We start from the raw sequence: 25,971 nt of genomic DNA on the forward strand, positions 1-25,971 counted from the left end.
CTCCATCACTATGCTCACTCCCTCACTATACAACTCACTCTTACAAAGCTTCACTCCCTCACTATACAACTCACTCTTACAAAGCTTCACTCCCTCACTATCCAACTCTCTCTTACAAAGCTTCACTCCCTCACTATACAACTCTCTCTTACAAAGCTTCACTCCCTCACTATACAACTCACTCTTACAAAGCTTCATTCCAACACTGTACAACTGATTCATACAAAGCTTCACTCCCTCACTATACAACTCACTCTTACAAAGCTTCACTCCATTGCTATGCAACTCACTCTTACAATGCTTCTCTCTCTCACTATACAACTCACTCTTGCAAAGCTTCACTCCCTCACTATACAACTCACTCTTACAAAGCTTCACTCCCTCACTATACAACTCTCTCTTACAAAGCTTTACTCCCTCACTATGCAACTCACTCTTACAAAGCTTCACTCGATCACTATACAACTCTCTCTTACAAAGCTTCACTCCATCACTATACAACTCACTCTTACAAAGCTTCCCTCCCTCACTATACAACTCACTCTTACAAAGGGTAGATTTAGATTCATGCTGGGGGGCTAACGCAGGCTGATGGATCACCCATTATACACACCATCTGATAGTCCTTTTCCTTCAATCAGAAAATTTAATTACAACAGTATTACGATTCCTTGAAAGCACATATATTATATCCCGAAGCTCTGACAGAGCAGCAAGTTTGATCAAACTGCCTCCAACTCGAGACGGGACATCTGAACAGAGTCATAAATACTACAGCTGCAGACCAAATGGGTTTTTGACACCTTCCTGGGGACTGGGAGCAGGGTCAATAGCAGAGTATTGCATTAGCCGGGCTCCAATAACTATATCCCAATATACCAAAAAGTTTTCTTTTCTCTCCCCCAAAGGGCTGTGGAAGTTCAGTCATTGAGTATGTTTAAAGCAGAGATTGACAGATTTTAAATATCAGTGATATAAAGGGCTATGATGATAGTGTGGGGAAAAAGGCATTGGAGCGGATTCGTCGTGATCGTATAGAATGGCGGAGCAGGCTTGATGGGCTGAATGGCCTACTCCTGCTCCTATATTCCGACAACGTGAATGTGCTCATATTTTTCAATTTTGATGGACACAAATGTTCCAAAAGTAGCTACTCACCTGACAGAAAAATTGGTATTGTTTTTTGTTTGCTGAGGTTTGTTTCCTTGTTATAGGTCTCACATGTATAATTACCGGTGTTATTCTGTCTAACGTTACTGATGATCAACTGGTTTTTGCTCTGTGACAGTGAAACTCCATTGAGATACCATCTAAATTCTGAAGTTGGGAATGAGTCCACTGAGCAGGTGAGTGTAACGTTAGATCCGTAGGAAAAGATTCGCGTCTTTGGGTTCATTAATATCTGGGGTTCATCTGGTCCGTCTGTGAAACATTAACATATTGTCTAATCAATATAACTGTAGGTAGAAGCAAGGTACTGAGACAACCAAAGATTTCAAAATGTTACTACCCGATTGAATTTCTGAATTTTCTGGGGTACAGATTAGATCATACCCCCCGGCATATTAAAAATAGTCATATACAGTTCTGTTAAAAGGCTCTTCGGTACTTACAGTAAATAATGAGTTGAAACAAATCACTTTCTTTGTTAATGATAGGACTCTCTGCTTTACATGTGTAGTTCCCTGTATCAGATCTGTCCACTGCACTGATTGTTAATGTCTTGTTTCCCTCTGAGAGTTTCATGTTTCCACTATCCGAGAGCACATACTGGTTCTTCCTCCAAATCAGAGAATGTAAATGGCCAGATACATCACAACTCAGAGTCACCGTGTCGTTGTGTTCAATCGGATGTGAATTGTTGGCAGTAATTTTTGGTTTGGAAATGCCTTCTGGAAAAACAAAAGTTGCAGGTTTATTCATGTTTATTTCACACTTTATCTGGGACTGAATTTACCTCGTGAGAGGTAAAATTACAAGTTGAAACAACAATGTCTTTCCTGTTCCTTGTTGAAGCATGTTGCACAATGAGCAAATCGATATATGGAACAAGAAGGAGATGAATGATGAACACATCTTCCCCTTAACTAAAATAACAGACCCATTGAGATAACTCTTCTTTATTAGAGTATACTTCATAAATAAGTGTGCAAGGTCACAGGGACGGCACTGGTTACACAACGCAATTAAACATGAAGAAAGAAAGAAATAGCAGGGGAGCAGTTAAAGAATTGTTGGTAAAACCCTGTAAAATTACAATCTGAATCTCAAATGCCTCACATGTCACTGTGCACTGCACAGAAAGGGGCAGAGAAATTGCTTGTTGAATCCTATCTGATATTGTATCCCATTCCTAACATCATTGAATCAATTAATCCAGAATCATCACTGGGTAAGAACACGACCAGATACTGAACTGGAGTAGCCATATAAATACTGTGGCTACAAGAGCAGGTCAGAGGCTAGGAATTCTGTGGTGAGTAACTCACCTCCTGACTCCCCAAAGCCTGTCCACCATCTGCAAGGCACAAGTCAGGAGTGTGATGGAATACTCTCCATTTGCCTGGATGGGTGCAGCTCCAACAACACTCAAGAAGCTTGACACCATCCAGGACAAAGCAGCCCGCTTGATTGGCACCCCATCCACAAACATTCACTCCCTCCACCACCGACGCACAGTGGCAGCAGTGTGTACCATCTACAAGATGCACTGCAGCAACTCACCCAGGCTCCTTCGACAGCACCTTCCAAACCCGCGACCTCTACCAACTAGAAGGACAAGGGCAGCAGATGCATGGGAACACCACCACCTGCAAGTTCCCCTCCATGTCACACACCATCCTGACTTGGAACAATATCACCGTTCCTTCACTGGAATTCCCTTCCTAACAGCACTGTGGGTGTACCTACCCCACATGGACTGCAGCGGTTCAAGAAGGCAGCTCACCCCCACCTTCTCAAGGGTAATTAGGGATGGACAATAAATGCTGGCCTGGCCAGCGACGCCCACATCCCATGAATGAATTAAAAACAAAACTTCCCATTGAAATTGGTCAGTTTATTTATTACTTCAAAATATTTCCCCGCAAAAACAGCAGTGAAATTGCACAAAACTACTTGCAGTATGGTCCACCATGGCCTCGACTGTCCAATCAGCCCTCTACTTTTTTCCAGGAAGAGTTGAAATTCTTCAGACGAGACCCCATGGGCTCAGGTTCAGTTGCAATTTAAAACACATCATCCCTCGCCTCAGTCAATGAAACACTGGGGTAGATTTTCAACTTTAAACCTGGCATAAAGCTGGTATTGGCGGAGAAAGTGCCCAATCTTTGTTAAAATGGTGGGGCCGGGGATGGTAACTTTAACCTAAACCACCCAGTGGAAAGCTAACACAATCAGATTCATTGCCCATATTATACAGCATCTAATTCTTCTAACCAGATAAAGCAAAATAGAGAATTGTTTATATTCGTGTAAGAAAGAAATGTGTTTTCTCTATACATATTGAGGAACAGATCTGATTGACTATATAGTCTGGCTCTTTAATGTTGTTGCTTCACATTTATACTCTTTCTAGCCCATTCACTGCCCTGTTGCACAGCCAATGTTTTTGCCATCTGAAGATGCGGTTATGTAAGTACTTGTGGCAATGAAGCCAGGAACAAACAACTGGAAACGCACACCACAAACATCTGGCAGAGGACTTATATCGGACAGAGGAGACTGGTTTTTTTTTTGTCAATTTCACCAGAGCTTTCGACATAGTTCCCTACAGGACATTAGCCCCCAGGGCAGTAGCGTATTTGTATCAGCCTGAAAGGAGATAATTGACTGAGCTTTCCCATGGAGTAGTGCTGAGTGACAGCAGTCTGGAATACAGAGAAATGACGCAGAAGTGGGAAAGAGGGACAACTCTCCAAGTATGCAGCTGATACTGAACTGGGAGAGACTTAAATCTACCGAGGTCATCACAACAGAGCAAACTGCGATAGAATTTGAAAGCTCGCTGACTAAAGGCAGAGAATATCTAATGCAGCCAAATTCAAATGAATGGGATGAGGAAAGGGAGAATAAAAAGCAACAATATGGGCTAATAGATATTAATTGGACAAGGCACCAGGTGGATGAGGGACTCGGTGAGACTGATGCACAGATAATTGAAGCCATCACAGTGCAAATCAGATTTTGAGGAACATAGCCAGTGGAGTAGAAGGCAAGTCTAAGGCGATAATCCTGAGAATTGTTTTGGGCAATAGTGGACGGGTGATGTCTAAGACAGGATTGGCTGCAAACCATTTTGTGCTGTCGTCCAAGATACATTTCAGCCACTCTGAGGCTGTGCAGAGAGCTAACGCATCATGTACAGTTCTGATCACTTTATTATAAAACAAGCATCCTTGTATTGGAGGGCAAACGCTAAAGGCCAATGAAATTGATCACTGGGACTAAGCACAGAAATTGTGATTTCGTAGAAAATGAACCTCATTGTGTCCATGCAAATTGAACCCAACAAGACAAATTACAGTCACCAACATCCTGCACCCCAATGATGGCTGATAATTGGGTGGGATTGATATTCAGAGGGATTGATATACAGAAGCGCTGTGGACCATCAGCAGCAGCAGAATTTTACTCAACCACAATCTGTTACCTCATGGCCCGGCATATCCCCCACTCTACCGTTACCATCAAGCCAGGAGACCAACCCTGATTCAATGAAGAGTGCAGGAGGGCATGCCAGGAGCAGCACCAGGCATACCTCAAAATGAGGTGTCATTAGACTGAATAGGCTGGGGTTGTTTTCCTTGGAGCGGAGAAGGCCGAGGGGGGAAACCTGATTGAGGTATACAAAATTATGAGGGGCATCGATAGGATAGATGGGTAGAAACTTTTTCCCTTAGCGAAGAGGTCAATAACAAGGGGCCATAGATTTAAGGTAAGGGGTAGAAGGTTTAGAGGGGAGTTGAGGAGAATTTTTTTTACCCAGAGGGTGTTTGGAATCTGGAACACATTGCCTGAGGAGGTGGTAGAGGCAGGAACCCTCACAACATTCAAGAAGTATTTAGACGAACACTTGAAACGCCATAACATGCAAGGCTATGGGCCAAGTGCGGGAAATGGGATTAGTTAGGACGGGTGCTTGATGGTCAACGCAGGCGCGTTGGGCCGAAGGGCCTGTTTCTGTGCTGTAAAAGTCTATGACTCTATGACCCCCGGCTGCCCAAAACACAAGAAGAAGCCAATTTCCTGCACTGCAATCTGATCAGAATATCATCTTACAGCCGTACGTTCAACAGATCCCTGGCTCTTCACAGTCGATATTTATATTTGGAGCTCTGTAACAGACTTTTCAGTGGCATTTCAACTGAATCCACCCAGTGGGAAACTGACAGCATCAAATCAGCTGTCTGCCTTCCACCACACCTCAATTCACTGCCCATTGACTTCAGGGTAAAGCTGGGTGGATGACACAATCCTGTCAATTTCCAGCCTTATGGGTTAGGTCCATCTTCCCCCACCTTGTCCCCAGGTTTTTGCCTGAACAGGTCACTCAACTGGCTCACAACGCCCTACCAAGAGGACTAGGGGGACCCTCTATATAGCATGGCTGGGTGGCCCTCTCTGGGATTATACTCGCATGGGCAGGGGTCACAGGATCATATGAGACAGATGCATTTCGTGGCAAGTTAGAAGGAAATGTTACACGGCTGTAAATAGTGGCATTGAAGTGAAAATGCCAAGTGGTCTTATTCATGGTTACAGAGCCTGAACACAATAAAAGTCAATACACATTCATAGACTGGACAAGAAAGCATAGCCCCAAAATTTACAAGAGGAAAGGTTCAAATAATAGTTTAGATTTAAATAGTTTGCACAAAAGGATAATTTCACATTGAATACAGTGTGAAATAGCTGTCATTTAAGTGACCATCCTTCATTCCTTTCCTATTCATTTCAGTAGAAGGAATATTCAGGCACGTTGCAGACAATTTGGCATCAGCCGGTTTACACTGAAGTTACCCCCAGAGAGTGTGAGTGGATTGAACTTTCAAGGGAAACTCTCCGGGACACGGACATGAATATCTGTGCTTCACATGATTACCGTGATTGGCATTTTATCTCCTTCATCTTTCCCTCTCTTAATTTCTTCGGACATCCAACCGAGCTGAATAATGCACAGGCATCTTCTATTGCAATCTTAAACTATATACTTTAAACGACATGAGGTACTATTAGCACTGAGTCCTTGTGTACGCCCTAAATTTTGGATATTTACAAATGGCAAATCCCACTCTTGCATCAGGAATGCAAAATTAATTCCTTACCGACTGCTGTGATTTGTTTGGTTGCCTCTGCGTATTTATTGGTGTGATTATTATGAGCCCTGCAGGTGTAATTCCCAAAGTCACTTTTGGCAATGTGAAACAAAACCAGCTGTTGATTTGACCATTGAAGAGATCTGCCATCAAGTAGCCATTCAAATGCTGCAGGTGGAACAGAATCCGCATAACACCAGAGAGTAAGATTTGACCCGGGAACATAGGCTTCTTCCTCGTCTACAATGGTTAGTTGAGGTGTATCTGGTCCATCTAGAATGAGATAATGTATTGCTATAGTTAATGGAACACATACTAGATTAGGATAAGTTCATAACAATGTCAGAAAGATATTAAGAAGAACTGGTTACCAATGACCAACTGCTGATGGTAAGCCAACAACTTCAGGGAAAGATGCACCTCATGGTCGTACATAATGATTTATATTCATCGAATGGACTGAACAATATTTGGTCAAAAACAGGAAGAATTCATGTCCATGTCCCTCAGTGTTTGCTCCTGGTATCATTACCTATGGTTGGCCAATCTAACTGCCAACAGAAACTATGTTGGGTAGTTTGCCTGACTGGTAAGTGTGTGAGTGAACTGGGCACGCAGATAAACAAAGGCAATTGGGTGTCTAAAATGTACCACATGGATTTACCCTTCTTTCTTTCGTATGTTCATATGTTCATTATTGAAAGATAAGTTCAGCTGTAAAATTCACCTTCGATGAACATTTCCTAACAAGAATTGTGACAAAATGCATTGAAGCCGGTGTAAAAGAAAGTCTAGCAGTGTGTAAAAGGTGTGCTCATTCTGCTACTGCTCAGCAAAGTGGAAATCAATTCCCTGGTGCCTGCCTTCAATGAAGTCCAGGAGGTGAGGTCAGCAATGTCAAACATCTTGACTTTACCTTTCAAACAGCCATTCCAATTGGGAATTAGGTCATTAACGTTTCGGGTTATGATTTCGAATGACATGTTTCATTGTTTATTTTACTGGGGATAATGCCAGCGATGAATGGGGTAAAAATTTAACCTGCTTCTCAGGCATAAAACTGGAATTGTGAATTCTCCACCCGTGATAGAAAACACCTTGGAGTTCAATTCGTACAACATTAAAACAAAGTCTTTTAAACATTTTTTTAAATTATTGGCTGACAGAACAATGCTAGCAATGATACTTTCTTAAGTTGAATAAAATAGTTCAATTGACAGATAAATATATGAGCAAAATAGAACATAGAACATAGAACAGTATAGCACAGTACAGGCCCTTCGGCCCACGATGTTGTGCCGAACATTTAACCTACTCTAATATCAAACTAACTACCTACCCTTCATTCTACTATCATCCATGTACCTATCCAAGAGTCGCTTAAATGCCCCTAATGTATCTGCTTCTACTACCACCGCTGGCAGCGCATTCCACGCACCCACCACTCTTTGTGTAAAGAACCTACCTCTGACATCTCCCCGAAACCTTCCTCCAATCACCTTAAAATTATGCCCCCTCGTGATAGCCCTTTCCACCCCGGGAAAAAGTCTCTGGCTATCCACTCTATCTATGCCTCTCATCATCTTGTACCCCTCTATCAAGTCAGGGCGGTGCAGTGGTTAGCACCGCAGCCTCACAGCTCCAGCGACCCGGGTTCAATTCCGGGTACTGCCTGTGTGGAGTTTGCAAGTTCTCCCTGTGTCTGCGTGGGTTTCCTCCGGGTGCTCCGGTTTCCTCCCACATGCCAAAGACTTGCAGGTTGATAGGTAAATTGGCCATTAGAAATTGCCCCTAGTATAGGTAGGTGGTAGGGAAATATATAGGGATAGTTGGGGATGTGATAGGAATATGGGATTAGCGTAGGATTAGTGTAAGCGGGTGGTTAATGGTCGGCACAGACTCAGTGGGCCGAAGGGCCTGTTTCAGTGCTGTATCTCTAAACATAAACATAAACCTCTCATCCTTCTACGCTCCAATGAGAAAAGCCCTAGCTCCCTCAATCTTTCTTCGTAGGACATGCCCTCCAGTCCAGGCAGCATCCTGGTAAATCTCCTCTGCACCCTCTCTAAAGCTTCCACATCCTTCCTATAATGAGGCGACCAGAACTGAACACAATATTCCAAGTGTGGTCGAACCAGGGCCTTATAGAGCTGCAGCATAACCTCGCGGCTCTTAAACTCAATCCCCCTGTTAATGAAAGCCAACACACCATACGCCGTCTTAACAACCCTATCAACTTGGGTGGCAACTTTGAGCGATCTATGGACATGGACCCCAAGATCCCTCTGTTCCTCCACACTACCAAGAATCCTGTCTTTAAGCCTGTATTCCACATTCAAATTTGACCTTCCAAAATGAATCACTTCACACTTTTCCAGGTTGAACTCCATCTGCCACTTCTCAGCCCAGCTCTGCATCCTGTCAATGTCCCGTTGCAACCTAGAACAGCCTTCCACACTATCCACAACTCCAGCAACCTTCGTGTCATCGGCAAACTTGCTAACCCAGCCTTCCACTTCCTCATCCAAGTCATTTATAAAAAATCACAAAGAGCAGAGGTCCCAGAACAGATCCCTGCGGAACACCACTGGTCACCGAGATCCATGCTGAATACCTTCCATCTACTACCACCCTCTGTCTTCTATGGGCCAGCCAATTTTGTATCCAGACAGCCAACTTCCCCTGTATCCCATGCCTCCTCACTTTCTGAATGAGCCTACCATGGGGAACCTTATCAAACACCTTGCTAAAATCCAAATACACCACATCCACTGCTCTTCCTTGATCAATGTGTTTTGTCACATCTTCAAAGAATTCAATAAGGCTTGTGAGGCATGACCTGACCCTCACAAAGCCATGCTGACTGTCTCTAATCAAACCAGGCCTTTCCAAATAATCATAAATCCTGTCTCTCAGAATCCTCTCCAATAATTTGCCCACTACCGGCGTAAGACTGACTGGTCTATAATTCCCAGGTTATCCCTAATCACTTTCTTAAACAAGGGAACAACATTTGCCATCCTCCAATCATCCGGCACTACTCCAGTGGACAGTGAAGACGCAAAGATCATCGCCAAAGGCGCAGCAATCTCTTCCCTCGCTTCCCGTAATATCCTTGGGTATATCCCGTCTGGCCCCGGGGACTTATCTGTCCTCATATCATTCATAATTTCCAGCACATCCTCCCTCTTAACCTCAACCTGTTCAAGCATATCAGCCTGTTCCACGCTGTCCTCACAAACGACCAGGTCCCTCTCACTAGTGAATACTGAAGCAAAGTATTCATTTAGGACCTCCCCTACCTCCTCCGACTCCAGGCACAAGTTCCCTCCACTATCCCTGATCGGCCCTACCCTCACTCTGGCCATCCTCTTGTTCCTCACATAAAAGTGTGGAACGCCTTGGGATTTTCCTTAATCTTACCCGCCAAGACTTTTCATGTCCCCTTCCAGCTCTCCTAAGTCCATTCTTCAGTTCCTTCCTGGCTACCTTGTAACCCTCTGGAGCCCTGTCTGATCCTTGCTTCCTCAACCTTAAGTTAAAATAGTTCCAAAACACCATTGGCCATCACTGTTTCTGTACTTACAGCAAATGCTTAGTGAAAATGGGTCGCTTGTTTGGTTATTCAAGTGTCCCCATGCCTGGCACGTGTAATTGCCTGAATCCGATCTATTTACTGATGCTATAGTCATTGTCACATTGTCCGCTGATAGCTTTATCCTCTCGTTATTCTGAATAAACTGGTTGGTCTTAATCCAGTAAATGAGTCTTACATCACCAGTTACACTACAAATCAGGGTCACTGTGTCACTATGTTCGATTGGGTTTAACACATCCGCAGAAATGTTTGGCTTGGAAACAGGTTCTGAAAAAAAAAGCACCTGATTATTTCTCTATGGTTGTGTAGTCATTGATTTTATTACATACAACATTTCAGTCAAATGTATAGAAATAATCGTTACATTTCAAAAGATCTCCTTTTAATGCAATTTTTAATAACTGTTGATAGGGGCAGATATTCACTTTGGGTCATTGTGCAAGACCAAAGGTACCACATATACATCCCGCCAATTCTGTTCCATTCACTTCAGTAGCACAGAATATCAGGCGTTGCGTAAATTTCTGCCAACATTTTAGCTACAGGGTAACCAGGGAAAGGGTTGGCCCACTCAAGGATAGAGAAGGGAATCTATGTGTGGAGCCAGAGGAAATGGGCGAGGTACTAAATGAGTACTTTGCATCAGTATTCACCAAAGAGAAGGACTTGGTGGATGACGAGCCTAGGGAAGGGAGTGTAGATAGTCTCAGTCATCTCATTATCAAAAAGGAGGAGGTGTTGGGTGTCTTGCAAAGCATTAAGGTAGATAAGTCCCCAGGGCCTGATGGGATCTACCCCAGAATACTGAGGGAGGCAAGGGAAGAAATTGCTGGGGCCTTGACAGAAATCTTTGCATCCTCATTGGCTACAGGTGAGGTCCCAGAGGACTGGAGAATAGCCAATGTTTAAGAAGGGTGGCAAGGATAATCCAGGAAAATATAGGCCGGTGAGCCTTACGTCAGCGGTAGGGAAATTATTAGAGAGGATTCTTCGGGACAGGATTTACTCCCATTTGGAAACAAATGGACTTATTAGCGAGAGGCAGCATGGTTTTGTGAAGGGGAGGTCGTGTCGCACTAATTTGATTGAGTTTTTTGAGGAAGTGACGAAGATGATTGATGAAGGAAGGTCAGTGGATGTTATCTATATGGACTTCAGTAAAGCCTTTGACAAGGTCCCTCATGGCAGACAGATACAAAAGGTGAAGTCACATGGGATCAGAGGGGAGCTGGCAAGATGGATACAGAACTGGCTCGGTCATCGAAGACAGAGGGTAGCAGTGGAAGGGTGCTTTTCTGAATGGAGGGATGTGACTAGTGGTGTTCCGCAGGGATCAGTGCTGGGACCTTTGCTGTTTGTAGTATATATAAATGATTTGGAGGAAAATGTAGCTGGTCTGATTAGTAAGTTTGCGGGCGACACAAAGGTTGGTGGAGTTGCGGATAATGATGAGGATTGTCAGAGGATACAGCAGGATATAGATCGGTTGGAGACTTGGGCGGAGAAATGGCAGATGGAGTTTAATTCGGACAAATGTGAGGTAATGCATTTTGGAAGGTCTAATGCAGGTGGGAAGTATACAGTAAATGGCAGAACCCTTAGGAGTATTGACAGGTAGAGAGATCTGGGCGTACAGGTCCACAGGTCACTGAAAGTGGCAACGCAGGTGGATAAGGTAGTCAAGAAGGCATACGGCATGCTTGCCTTCATCGGTCGGGGCATAGAGTATAAAAATAGGCAAGTCATGCTGCAGCTGTACAGAACTTTAGTTAGGCCACACTTAGAATATTGCGTGCAATTCTGGTCGCCACACTATCAGAAGGACGTGGAGGCTTTGGAGAGGGTACAGAAGAGGTTTACCAGGATGTTGCCTGCTCTAGAGGGCATTAGCTATGAGGAGAGGTTGGATAAACTCGGATTGTTTTCACTGGAATGACGGAGGTGGAGGGGCGACATGATCGAGGTTTACAAAGTTATAAGCGGCATGGACAGAGTGGATAGTCAGAAGCTTTTTCCCAGGGTGGAAGAGTCAGTTACTAGGGGACATAGGTTTAAGGAGAGAGGGGCAAAGTTTAGATGGGATGTGCGAGGCAAGTTCTTTACACAGAGGGTGGTGAGTGCTTGGAACTTGTTGTCGGGGGAGGTGGTGGAAGCAGGTACCATAGAGACGTTTATGAGGCATCTTGACAAATACATGAATAGGATGGGAATAGAGGGATACGGATCCCGGAAGTGCAGAAGGTTTTAGTTTAGGCAGGCATCAAGATCGGCGCAGGCTTGGAGGGCCGAATGGCCTGTTCCTGTGCTGTACTGTTCTCTGTTCTTTATTTTACATTCGTGGGTCGAAGGAACAGACTGGTTTTAAATCACAAAGCTGAAACCGGCAAAGCCCCTATTAATTATTTGGAACCTACTGAGGTCCAGTAAACTTACTTAGAGAACTCTGTGACCGCAGAGTAAAAATTCAGATATTGACAGTAAATATCATGAAAAACTAATGCATTTCAACTTCCATTCTGAAATAGGGAAGCAATTCATCTCATGCCGGGATGCAGTGTTGGGTCTGTCACCAGTTATCGGCCCTGCCCGAAATTCAGTTCCATTGAAGCCAACTGGACCGAATATTGGGCGGGACGTAAAACGGGAGCCAGATGTGATATCGCCCATTTTACGCCCCTGCCAAGTTGAAATTTACCCCCATTTCGCTTTGATTGGTGAGCTTCCATAGCCTGAGATGTGTAATGCAAGGTTATGAATTTCTCTTTTTTCACATATGATTACTGGAAACACTACACATAACATGGGTCAGCTAGAGGTCGAGCAATTCTGAAATAAAATCAACTCGATATTCATTTAGCGCCACAAACAAGCTTTTAAAATTTGGCTTTCGTTTCTTCTGCCAAATTCCTATCCATTCTGCAACTCACTGTGCATGTGAGCAACACATATAGGGCTTGATCTGAATTCCTTGTAAAGACAGTGGCGGGCGGCACAGTGGCGCAGTGGTTAGCACCGCAGCCTCGCAGCTCCAGGTTCGATTCTGGGTACTGCCTGTGTGGAGTTTGCAAGTTCTCCCTGTGTCTGCGTGGGTTTTCTCCGGGTGCTCCGGTTTCCTCCCACAAGCCAAAAGACTTGCAGGTTGATAGGTAAATTGGCCATTATAAATTGTCACTAGTATAGGTAGGTGGTAGGGAAATATAGGGACAGGTGGGGATGCTTGGTAGGAATATGGGATTAGTGTAGGATTAGTATAAATGGGTGGTTGATGTTCGGCACAGACTCGGTGGGCCGAAGGGCCTGTTTCAGTGCTGTATCTCTAATCTAATCAGATACACACTGCCTCTGCTTCAAACTCAGATAGATGAATATATCCAGCAGGATTTCCAGAGACCTTTGCAACCTGCAGCAAGTACCTCATTGCAAAATCACAGTTGCATTGTCTACTTTCTTGTCATCTTTGATAAGACAGACAGACCCCAGACTCAGCGGCTCCACCAAGAACGCTCCAAAAATTCTGCCAAGATTCTCAAAGTGCTAAACGTAGGCTCGCACAGATTAGAACAGGTGCTCTTAGTTTGCAGTAAATGGGCCAAAACATAACTTCAGTGGGGCACAAAACTAGTCGTAGCGGATTGGATGGGCATCATGCACGCTACAGAACCTGCTCTCCAGTGAAGACAATAGAGACTAAAATCTGATAGGTGTAAAACCAGTGTATGACCTGATCCTGTCAGTTTTCTGCCAGACAGGTTCGGTTAAAATTACCTGCAATATATGCGACATAGGCTGGGCTCTTGATTACCAGTCTAGTAGCATTATCACTGCACCATTGCCTCTCCTGGTTGACGGGATGTATTAGAGGTGGCCACCCATTTTGCGCTGCCGCTGATGTTACATTTGACCCACACCCTCTGTTTAATGCAGTGAGGCAAAATAATCAGTATCCTTTTACAATATAAGCAAAACGCGCTCCCATTCCATTTGAAACACATCCTTCTCCATCGACATGACACCTTTTCAATTTCAACAGTGGCTTAAGGGCTTTATAACTAACTGAGCGTTTCTCACCGAGGACATTCACTGTCGCTGTTACATTGATATATTTTCCAGTCACGTTGTTGTAGGCCTGACACATGTAGTTGCCAGCATTATTTCCGGCCATGTTAAAGATGGTCATCGCCTGTCCCTTTTGTAACAGGGGTCTGCCATTGAAAAACCACTCAAATTCGGGAGGCGGAACTGACTGCACAGAACACGTGAAAGTGACATTTGATCCCAAAGTAATGTCTTGTTGGTCTGGATCAATGGATATTTGAGGTTCTTCTGGCCCATCTAGAACGGGTATAAATGATATGTAAATTAGCATGGATGGCACAGAGACCAAATAACAGTAAAACGAGAGATATACCAATGAAACGCCCCTGTGGGGAAGATGAGTGGAGCCACATGAGGAATGAAACTGTAAGTTTGGAACATGAGACACTTTCATCATTTATCAATGCCAGAAATGAACAGAAATGAATTAATTAGGATTTCACTTTCGTTCTTAATATGCACAACGGTTTAGGGATTTCCGGTCTTGGGAATTTCCTGGAGGGACAACACCTTGCATTATTTCTGTGTGCATAACAGCAGCTGCAATGCTAAGATAAGACCCGGCTTCTTTCCACAAGCTGTAAATTTAAGACGCTTAAAATAGAATCTGTGGGGCCATGACAGGGTGGGGAGCAGGGGGGGTGGTGGTGAAACGACACCTCTAAGGAGGAATCATCAAGTTATCAACTGTCAGATATGTTGAGTAAAACATGTATGGGAAGAACACATGAAAGAGAAACACTTGAGAATCACAGTTTAACCAGGCAGACCATTTTGCAATTGGTGTTTGAAGTCTTTACATCAATACACATAAATGACGCCCCAAACCCCATCCCACATGCAACACACACAGCTATCCATATCCGCTCAGGACAATTCCAGGCTTGGATACAGGTTCTGTAAAACATATTAAATACACCTGTAGAGCACAATGTTAAATTCATAATTATCAACTAGGACACCATGATTATACAGACAGAGAGCTAAAAAGAAAGACAGATAGATATTTATACTTACAGTAAACCATCAGATATAATGCATCACTTGTTTTATTACTAACACTGTTGTGCGCCTCACACTGATATTCTCCAGAATCGGACCTATTCACTGCTGTTATTGTTAATGTATGATTGTCCCATGACAAATTCATCCTGTCATTATACTGGAGGTAATGACCGTCTTTTATCCACCGAGTCGAAGGTGAATCACCAGACACGTTACAGTTCAGAGTGACAGTTCCATTGTACTCCAAGATTTGGGAAACGCTCGGGACAATTCCAGGCTTGGATACAGGTTCTGCAAAACATAATCCAGACGTCTGTAGAGCACAATGTTAAATTCATAATTATCAAAAGGACAGCATGATTATCATCTACAAATCAGTATTTAATCTTTCTGTAGAACGGAAACATAGATGTTATTGTCCCTCTTTGTGTTTCTATGCATTAGGTTTAAAATATGCACTCACATTGTTAAGGCATCTGCAACGATACACAGTGCAGGCTTGCACCACAATACTAAACATCCGTTCTTATCAAACAAGTGCACTTACAAAACTTAGACAACATGAGAATTAGAAATATAATTAGATCATGTGGGAAAAACAGGTCATTGCTGCAAGTTTATTGCTACTGGCTATATATTAGGAAAACACATTGTTCTTTGCTCGTGTAATAAAGGGAAATAACAAATTGTCTCATTGTTCAGTTTTTGTCTGCAAACAATTGGTTGGGTTGCTCTGTACTTGCCATAAATCGCTAGGATATGAGTCATAAGCGAGTTTCTGGTTCAGAACTGAAACGGACGTGGTGAGATACAAGCTCCTGGGCAAGATGTGGGCAATATTGTAGCTGTAGGGAATCAAGAAACGCTTCAGCTGCAGGAGGTCGTTTTTTCTTTCAGATGAATGCAGGAACATTGAAACATTGCACCTAATCGCCCCTTGGGCTTGTTCGACCATCCACATCAATGATGTCCTTTAACTCCATTGACCTGCCCTCCCTGGATAGCCCTACCGAACAAAAATCTATCAGTCTCAAGCTTCAAAATTTCAATTAACCAAACATCCACCCCACCCAACACTGAGTTCTCCTGGTGTTTTGACCATTATGTATGCCTCAGCCAAAAATAGCCCAACTGCTCATTGATCTCATTTGCTGTTCATTTACGTGTGCAAATGTCTGCCTTGTTTTGCTTACTTTACAATCGTGACTACTACGTAAGTGGCTAGAAAGCACGTTGGGACGTCCTGGTGTGGTGAAAAGCTCTATATAAATGCAAACTCTTCTGCTTTCATTGCTTTGACAATGACAATGACTCCAATTACACCTATCCGTAAGGTGCATTCTTAAAAACATGGGTCTTCTGGGATTTCCTGTCCCACTTTCCAGCATTAATTCTTACGTTTACATTTATTATCGAACTGTCAATGTACATCTTTCACTTTGAAAATATCCCCCCACCCCCAAACAACGTTACAGCACTGGTGGGTGAATTTAATCAAAGGATGATAAATTTATATAGATTTCCAGATATGGGAATGAGCTGTTGATGGAAACATAAGAAGGAAGCATACATTACTTTCAAACGATATCTTCCTGCCCTGTTCAAATTATCGCCTGCCCATCTGCAATGCCAGGAGATAGACCAATTTTTTTTTGAATGATTTGGCCAATAAAAAATACATGTGAGATGTGTTGCAGTGAGGGAAAACCTTTTTAAGGGTTTGACATACGTGCTAGCCTATCAGAATACTTGGAATTTTCCAAAAGATACATAAATTGATATAAGTTGCACTTGCTGTTGTTGATGTGGGGTGCAAGCTTCCCTCCTTTTGGGACACAGTCCACTTCAGTCTAGTCTCGACTGTGGAGTAAAGTACTGCTGAAACATAGCCAGGTGCAATCACCTGATTTGTTATCACATATCTCTGGTAAGTGTGCATTTCACATCTAGTTAGCATATTAGCTTGGAGGATTATGTGGAGCCAAATGGCCAGGACACCATGGATAAACCCCCGTTCTTCTTTGAAATAATGCCTTGGGAACTTTTTACATCCAATTGAGAGAGCAGATATGTCTCGTTTAACTTCCCATCCACAAGATGTCACCTCCGACAGTGTAATATTCTCTCAGCATTGTATTAAAGTGTTAGCCTGGATTTTTGTGCTCAATTCTCTGGAGTGGGACTTCAAACCAGAACCTTCTGACACAAAGGTTAGAGTGTTACCAGCTGAGGCAGAATATTTGCAGTTCAATTACCAGGAGGATGAATGAAATACTGCTTTCCTGCAATCAATAAATGTACCAAATTCTTCACTTCCAGGAAGACAACCAAAACTCTAAAAATACACATACCCCTTGGCTAAGAGTGAGATGCGTTAATAGATCATCAAACAGCTGCAGATTTGAACCCCTTCATCCCATTTAAAGATTTATTTTGTAAACTGCATTCAAATTCTCATCACTAGCATGCTTGGATTTGAACTCAGGTCTTGTGGATTATTAGTCAAGGCAGCTGGACAACTAGTCCAGTGGTGGAACTAATGCACAGCCATTACTGTAATTCAACCCCAGCTGACCGGTCTCACTTGCTCGTCATGAGCATAAACCATCAGTGCTATCTCTGGAAATGAGCCATTGTCTTCTACTTGGAAGGTTTTCCTTTCATTCTCTACCATTGTAAATCTTCTCATTCCTTACCTTCATCTTCCATCTGGGCACCCATTGGTGGAACGTTTTAACATATATGAAAGAGGAGCATCCAAGTGAAAGTGTTCTTACCAGAACTACTGCTGGTGCAGTGGGCTGTAACAGGCTGTGAGTCGACTGTATAGATTCCTCCAGTGATACCCAATTTCAATAGATTTCATGGCATTACATTGAAGCACAGACACAGGTCGTGTGGTCTAATCCAGTGTACATACTCCACACAAACCTTCTTCCACCCTGCATCTAGTCTGATCAGCGTATCCTTCTATTAATGTCTGATTTTTGTACCATATAACTTTACCTCAAATACCTCTCTTCAATTAGTTTACAGCCATCCATGGCGATGAAGAATATTTCATGTGTTTGTGCAATATTAGACACAAAGCTTCTATATTACTTCTCATCATATAATGTTGGTTCAATTTCCTCCCAACTGTTGTCAGATAAGCCACCCCACCCCACCATCCCCACCCGCCAAGAACGAGGAAAATTAATTTCGCCACATGTTAATTGATTTTAAACAGTTGTTGGTGAAGAAAGAACTTGCTTTAAAAAACAATTGGAGGCTTTGGCTGGAGAAAGACATTAGCATATCCACAGACAGTACTTCAAAGAACACAGGGGCTATTCCCTGCTCCAATTTAATCCACAATGGACTTTTGATTACCAGACGCCGAAGGCAGAAAGGCCAGCATTCCAGGTTAACTGCTAAGATGGCCAAATACACAAACAGATGTGGTCGGACTGGTTATGTCACACGGCTGACTGTTGGAGTTGTTTGAATTTTGAACTTGCCACAGGACTGCTTGAAAATCAGAAGGCTGTTTGCTCCTGGACCGAAAAGACCTCCCTCCTGTCTGCTCTCATCTCGATCTCACCAACTTCGGAAACCACTGAAGACATATGAACCCCAAGAGAGAAAAGTCTCCGACAGTGAATGAGGTTTAAGAAGAATACCAGGCCCCAATGAAAAGTAAGAGCTGTCTACAATCAAGGACTCTACGGTGAGCTAGTAACACAGAAACAATAACAAGAAACCCCCTTTTGGGACTGCCTCAAACCTATCCATTTTATTTTTGTTCTGCTCTTTTCTGTCTCTATTTGCATGCATGTAACACATGTGCATGCTAGCGTGGGTGCATTGTATATCCGTAGGCGTTAACTGTATTAGAATTTAAGTTTAAGGTTTAATAGATTTCACTTTTCTTCTTTAAACTGAAGAAGGCCTGTTTGTGTTCATTTCTTTGCTTTATAATTAGAAAGCTGTGAACAAGGATTCACAAAGGGGGAGCTCAAAACAGTGTTTAAAATTAAACCCTGTTACAATAAGACCGACAGTCAACAGAAAACTGTCGTACTTTAAAAAAAACATTTTACTGTATTAAATTTTTACGGACTTTTTTATGTAAAGAAAATGTTTAAAAAAACTTTTTTTTGCTTTCAATTTAATGTCAGCAAAAAGAATTGTGACGATGAGTGTGTTTGGAAAAAAGGTAACACTGTCCATTTTGTATATCAAGTGCACTGGGGAAGTAAATCCTTCTAAGTATGCATTTGGGCACAGCAAAGTGAGCCACAGATGGGCCTAGCTTTCCTAGTGATATCAGGCAGAATTCCTGCAATAAATTCCTCCTCTTTAGTTCCTTAGGTCATGACCAGACTGGTTACTGAATGCCACAAGATGCCATCCCACCACACACGGAATGCTTTTCCTAGCCAGCGGCACCTTACATTATTTTGTTTGCATTGCCCCCTGTGTTTATGTTTACATTTCATTCTTTTATTTTTATCATTTTGTTTTGTTGCACGCATCTCTCACAGTGTCGTCCCTCGAAGGGGACACACCTGACATAACCCAGTACAGTAGGGCTAGTCCAATCCCACTGTTTCACGGGACAGAATTCAAATGGGATCATTTTGTATCATAAAAATGTTTCCACATTTATCCATATTCAAATCCATTTATCATACATCAGCCAATCTACATAATTAGTTTCAGTCTTTCGGGAAATAGTCAATGTTCTTCCAGCCAGAGAAAGCAATCACAATCACAAAAATCAAAGTTGACATTCCTGTGCGATACTGAGGGAGTGCTGCACTGTCAGAGGTGCCGTCTTTCAGATCATAAGCTAAACTAAGGCCCCATCTGTCTGCTCAGGTGGATATAGGAAATCCCATGGCACTATTTCGAAGTGGAGCAGGGGAATTATCCCCCATGTCCTGGCCAATATTTATCACTCAAATAACATTACAAACACAGATGATCTGGTCATTATCACATTGCTGTTTGTGGGAGCTTGCTGTGTGCAAATTAGCTGCTGCGTTTCCTACACAACAACAGTGACTACACTTCAAATGTACCTCATTGGCTGTAAAGCACTTTGAGACATCTGGTGTTGTGAAAAAAAATGCTACATAAATGCAAGTTTTTCTTTTTTAGCAATAAAAAAAACTACTAGAGAAACTCTAGTCCTAGTCATTCACATATATCACAGACAGAGATCTCAGATGAGATTCCTCAATTTCTATTGGTTAACTTTTTTCTAAGGAGAGCATTTCTTGCCAAACGAATTATGATTCAATCTAAATACAGTTTTCCTTAGAGCAGAGAAGGCTGAGGGGGGGACCTGGTTGAGGTATACAAAATTATGAGGGGCGTAGATAGGAAGAAACTTTTTCCCTTAGCGGAGGTGTCAATAACCAGGGGGCGCAGATTTAAGGTAAGGGGAAGGAGGTTTAGAGGGGATTTGAGGAAATTTTTTTCACCTAGAGGGTGGTTGGAATCTGGAACGCACTGCCTGAAGGGGTGGTAGAGGTAGGAACCCTCACAACATTTAAGAAGTATTTAGATGAGCACTTGAAAAGCCCTAGCACACAAGGCTGGAAAATGGGATTAGAATACATAAGTGCTTGATGGCCGGGATGGACACGATGGGCCGAAGGGCCTGTTTCTGTGCTGTACAACTCTATGACTCTTTCCTGCCTCCCCAAAACCTTTCCCCCATCTACAAAGTACAAGCCAGCAATGTGATGGCATACTCTCCATTTGGCTGGGTAAATGCAGCTCCAAAAAAGTTCAAGAAGCCTGAAGTCATCGAGGTAGAAACAGCCCGCTTGATTGGTACTTCAGTCACAATCATAAACATTCACTTCCTTCACCACCCAAGCACTGTGGCTGCAGTGTACACCATCTACAAGATGCACTGCTGCAACTCACCAAGGCTCCTTTGACAACACCTCCCAAACCTACGACCTAGAAGGACAAGGGCAGCAGGAGGAACTACCTGCAAGTTCCCATCCAAACCACAAAACATTCTGACTTGGAAATATATCACTGTTCCTTCATCATCACTGGATCAAAAACCATTGAACTCACTACTTAACAGCACTTTAGGAGTATCACCACCACACAGGCTGCAGTGGTTCATGGTGAAGGATCACCAGCACCTCTCAGTTAAGAATGGGCAATAAATGCTCACCTCGACAGTGATGCCCACATCCCAGGAGAGGATGGACAAAACCTTCTTCCTTTAACTGTCAACAGAATTAAACCTCCTGCTCCTTACCATAAATCTATGCCCCCTGGTTATTGACCCCTCCGCTAAGGGAAAAAGTTTCTTCCTATCTATCCTATCAATACCCCTCATAATTTTGTATACCTCAATCAGGTCCCCCCTCAGCCTTCTCTGCTCTAAGGAAAACAACCCCAGCCTATCCAGCCTATGTGTCTTCAATGGATCTTCAGTTCCGTGAGAAAGATATGGGAGCAGACTAGAGAGAGGTCTTTTCAGAGCAGGAGCAAACAGCTTTCTCAGTTCCAAAACTCTGTGGCAAGTTCAAATTCAAAAAGCTCCAACAGTCAGTTAGTCATATGACTAAACCGGGCTGACCACGTCCGTTTGTGTATTCGGCCATCTTAGCAGTTAACCTGGAATGCTAGCCTCTCCACCTTCAAAGTCTGGTAATCAAAAGTCAGGGGAGTTGAGGAAAAAATTTTTCACCCAGAGGGTGGGTGGAATCTGGAACACACTGCCTGAAGGGGTGGTAGAGGCAGGAACCCTCACAACATTTAAGAAGTATTTAGATGAGCACTTGAAACGCCACAGCAGACAAGGCTACGGGCCAAGTGTGGGAAAACAGGATTAGATTGGATGGGTGCTTGATGGTTGGTGCAGACACGTTGGGCCGAAGGGCCTGTTTCTGTGCTGTATAACTCTACAACTCTCTAATTGTAAGCCATGACCAACTATTATTAAGTCTCTGACAAGGATACATTGCAACAAGTTTTCATTAAATATCCTTCAGGGAAGGAAATCTGCCAGCCTTACGCGGTCTGGCCTACATGTGACTCCAGACCCACAGCAATGTGAGTGACTCTTAACTTCCTTCTGAAATGGCCTAGCAAGCCATTCAGTTGTCAAGGGCAATTAGGGTTGGGCAACAAATGCTGGCCTTGCCAACGACGTCCACGACCCATGAAAGAATTTTTTAAAATGCTCAAAATTGTATTTATTAGAATGTCTCTCCAGCATTTTTCTGACAATGGATATTAGGATATCTAGTAATTAACAAGCTTGTGTCTACATTTTTTGAATATTACCACTGCAGTACCATCTTCCAATCTTCGGTTAATTCTGCACCTAGTTTGCTCTGGAATATATCAGTCAAATACCATGAATTTTTTCCCTTGATTTCGGTGGGACAATATAATATAAATACCATTTGGTCAGGGGCATGTACAGACACTTATTCCTTTCATTATCTACATAACACATTCCTTACTCCCTTCTAGATTTATCACATCGGTTTATGTATTGTGAATAGAATGGCCCAGTTTTCCTTAGTAAAAACTACTCAAAAGAACCAGTTCAACTATACCTTAACTATCTGAAACACTTTTACTTAATTTACATGCTAAAGGCCTCACTCGTCCTCTTTCCACGATTAACAGAGATGTTAATGTTTCTGATTCTCTCTTACGTCTCTCGGTAATACACATTTCCGCAGCTGGTTTCCTAATATTTTCTTTAACAAGTCCCAATTGCCTAATGTAGAACTTCCAATATTTCCTATCATTTGTTTCCTTTGATTGTATAAGTATTTTTATTTCATGGAATCGCAAAAAGCAACAAAATTTACTGCACAGAATGAGGCCATTCGGTCCATCGTGCCCTGTGCTGGCCAAAATAAAGCTATTCAGCTTAATCTAGTTTTCCAGCCATTGGCCTGTAGCCTCGCATATCCAAGTACTTTCTAAATGTGATCAGGTTTTCTGCCTCTACCACCCTTTCAGTCAGTGAGTTCCAGAGCCCCTCCCCCCCAAAAATTCTCCCCTCAAATTCCTTCTAAATATTTTATCAATTACTTTAAATCTATGCCCCCTGGTTATTGATCTCTCTATTAAGGGAACTAGGTCCTTCATATCCACTCTATCCAGGCCCTTCATAATATTATGCACCTCAATGTAATTGCATCTCAGTCTCCTCTGTTCCAAAGGAAACCCCAGCCTATCAAATCTTTACTCTTAGTTAAAATTTTCCACTCCTGGCAACACCCTTGTACATCTCCTCTGTCCCCTAGCCACTGTGATCACTTCCTTCCTGTAACGTGGTGCACGCAGTATTCTGGTTGTGGCTTACCTGATGCTTTATACAGTTCTAGCATAACCTCCCTGCTCTTATATTCTATGCCTCAGCTAATCAAGGAATGTGTCTAGTTTACCCTCTTAACCACCTTATCTACCTGTCCTGCCACCTTCAGGGATCTGTGGACATTCACTCCAAGGTCCCTCTGTGCCTCTGCGCTTTTCAGTATCCTGCCATTTTATTGTGTAGACCCTTGCCTTGTTTGCCCTCCCCAAATGCATTATGATGTTTTATTGATACATTAAGAGTAAGAGGATTACCTCACACTTCTCTGGATTTGCTACTTTTCTGCCTATCTAACCAGCACATTTATATCTTCATGCAGTCTACAGCTTTCTTCCTCATTAGCAGCCACATGGCCAATTTTCATATCATCTGCAAACATCTTATTTATGCTCCAAATATTTAAGTCTAAAACATTGATATACATGATGAAAAGCAAGGGACATAGTACTGCGCCCTGCAGAACTCCCCTGGAACAGTTTTCCAGTCACAAAATACACCCTTTGCTTCCTATCACTCAGCCAATTTTGGATCCAACTTGGCACTTATCCTTGGATACCCATGGGACTTGGTCAAAAGCAATGCTAAAATCCATGAAGACTACAAAAAACATGCTACCCTCATCGACCTTCGTTGTTACCTCCCCCAAAAGATTCAAACAAGTTAGGCAGACACGACATTCCCTGAATAGATCCGTGCTGTCTGTCCTGGGTAAATCTGTGCCTTTCTAAATGACGATAAATGCCCCTTACAATTTTTCCCAATAATTTTCCCATCATCGAGCTTAGACGAACTGGCCTGTAATTAGCCGGCCAATCCCTTCCTCCTTTTTTTTTAGAAAAGGTACAACATTAATAGTCCTGCAGTCATTTGGCATCATGCCTATAGCCAGAGAGGATTGGAAAATGAAGCTCTGTTTTTGCTCCCTTACTTCCCATAGCAACCGGGAATACATTTCACATGGACCTGTTTATCTATTTTCAAAAATGCCCTTAACTTTTTCTCTCTTACTTTGTTTATCCCATCCAATATTTCACCCTACTCCTTTTTTATGAAGACAACACAGTACTAACAATCAGGATCTACACACCAATTATCTTTTAGGCCTCTATTAGACCCTACTCCTTCCTGCATTATCGTCTTGCTATTTATGCATTTGAAAAATATTTATGGATTTTCCTTTATTTTACTTGCCAATATTTGATGCCCTCTCTGTACTTTATTAATTTCCTTTTGAATTTTTACTCCTGTCGTTTGAAACCCCCCGTAGGCTTCCTGCAGTATTGAGCTATCAGTATTTGACATAAGATTCCCTTTTGCCTTATCGTACCCTGCATGTCCCTTGACATCTGGGATGCGGAGGTGGGGTTAGATTTGGGAGTTCGACTGATTTTCTTTGTGGGAGCATGTATATTCTGAATTCTCACCATCTGCTCCTTGAATGGCTCCCACTGCTCTGACACTGATCTACCTTCAAGTAGCTGGTTCCAGTCCACTTTTGCTAAATTGGATCTCAGCTTAGTAACCTTTACTCCTATTCTATCTTAGTCCTCTTCCATATCTACACTGAAGCTAACTGAATTATGATCACTACCACCAACCTGCTCTCTCACCAATATTCCTTCCACCTTCATTCCCTAAACATATGCCCAGAACTTCCCTTTGTCTTGTTGTCCTTGCTGTGTGATGACTAAACAAGTTCTCTAAAATGCATTTTAAGAATTTACCTGCACCCTCTATGCCTTTACATTGTTTGGGAATCCTTCTAAACTGTAATTTTTATTTTTTTATTTAGAGATACAGCACTGAAACAGGCCCTTCGGCCCACCGAGTCTGTGCCGACCATCAACCACCCATTTATACTAATCCTACACTAATCCCATATTCCTACCACATCCCCACCTATCCCTATATTCCCCTACCACCTACCTATACTAGGGGCAATTTATAATGGCCAATTTACCTATCAACCTGCAAATCTTTTGGTGGTGGGAGGAAACCGGAGCACCCGGAGGAAACCCACACAGACCTTGCAAACTCCACACAGGCAGTACCCAGAATTGAACCCAGGTCGTCTGGAGCTGTGAGGCTGCAGTGCTAACCACTGCGCCACTGTGCCTCCCAAACACTGTTTTGAGCCCTTGCTTGCTTTTAAACATGATGAGCATTTTTATCTACATAGTCGCACTAAATACACTGGTAAAGAGAGGAGGATGTTTGAGAAGGAATTGTGCACCAGCTGTGCAAATACAATATAGTTTACAAATTCCAGAAGAAATTATTGAAAGAAGTACAGACAGAAAGGGAAGGCAAGATGCACAAGAGCTTGGAAGTGGTAGCAAAGGTGATCTATAATATTTTGTGACCAGGAATCACCAATTGTAACTCCCAAGGGCCAGGGTTAGGTACATAATGGAATGAATGGGAAGGAAAAGAGATTAATTGTTCAGCTATTCTACTTGAGGGTGTTGTCATCTAAAACTCTTCCTAAGATTCCCAAATCTGCTTTCTAAAAGTTTTCACACCAAGAACTCAATACTACAGAAAGCCAAGAGGAGTATAGAAAATGGAGGGGTGAAATCAAAAAGGAAATTAGGAAAGCA

At 42.7% G+C, this 25,971-nt stretch overlaps 2 protein-coding genes across 4 annotated transcripts in view; both read right to left on the reverse strand.

Moving 5' to 3' along the window:
• The window catches only part of LOC137352710 (carcinoembryonic antigen-related cell adhesion molecule 5-like), a 721,824-nt gene that overhangs the window by 594,698 nt on the left and 101,155 nt on the right, over window positions 1–25,971 (reverse strand). The window lies entirely within an intron of this gene.
• LOC137352711 (carcinoembryonic antigen-related cell adhesion molecule 5-like) overlaps window positions 1–25,971 on the reverse strand; it is a 195,640-nt gene that overhangs the window by 160,092 nt on the left and 9,577 nt on the right. The window contains exons 3-8 of one of the 2 annotated variants that reach the window (XM_068018448.1): window positions 15,028–15,306; window positions 13,984–14,247; window positions 9,904–10,182; window positions 6,327–6,590; window positions 1,614–1,889; window positions 1,159–1,422 (exon numbers count right to left, since the gene is read on the reverse strand). In XM_068018448.1, the coding sequence (XP_067874549.1) occupies window positions 1,159–1,422; window positions 1,614–1,889; window positions 6,327–6,590; window positions 9,904–10,182; window positions 13,984–14,247; window positions 15,028–15,306 (1,626 nt within the window). Of the gene's footprint in view, window positions 1–1,158; window positions 1,423–1,613; window positions 1,893–6,326; window positions 6,591–9,903; window positions 10,183–13,983; window positions 14,248–15,027; window positions 15,307–25,971 lie in introns of both variants that reach the window. The other variant, XM_068018447.1, reaches the window with a different exon arrangement.

Source organism: Heterodontus francisci, chromosome 39 (genome assembly GCF_036365525.1).
Source record: "Heterodontus francisci isolate sHetFra1 chromosome 39, sHetFra1.hap1, whole genome shotgun sequence".
Taxonomy (NCBI): Eukaryota; Metazoa; Chordata; class Chondrichthyes; order Heterodontiformes; family Heterodontidae; genus Heterodontus; species Heterodontus francisci.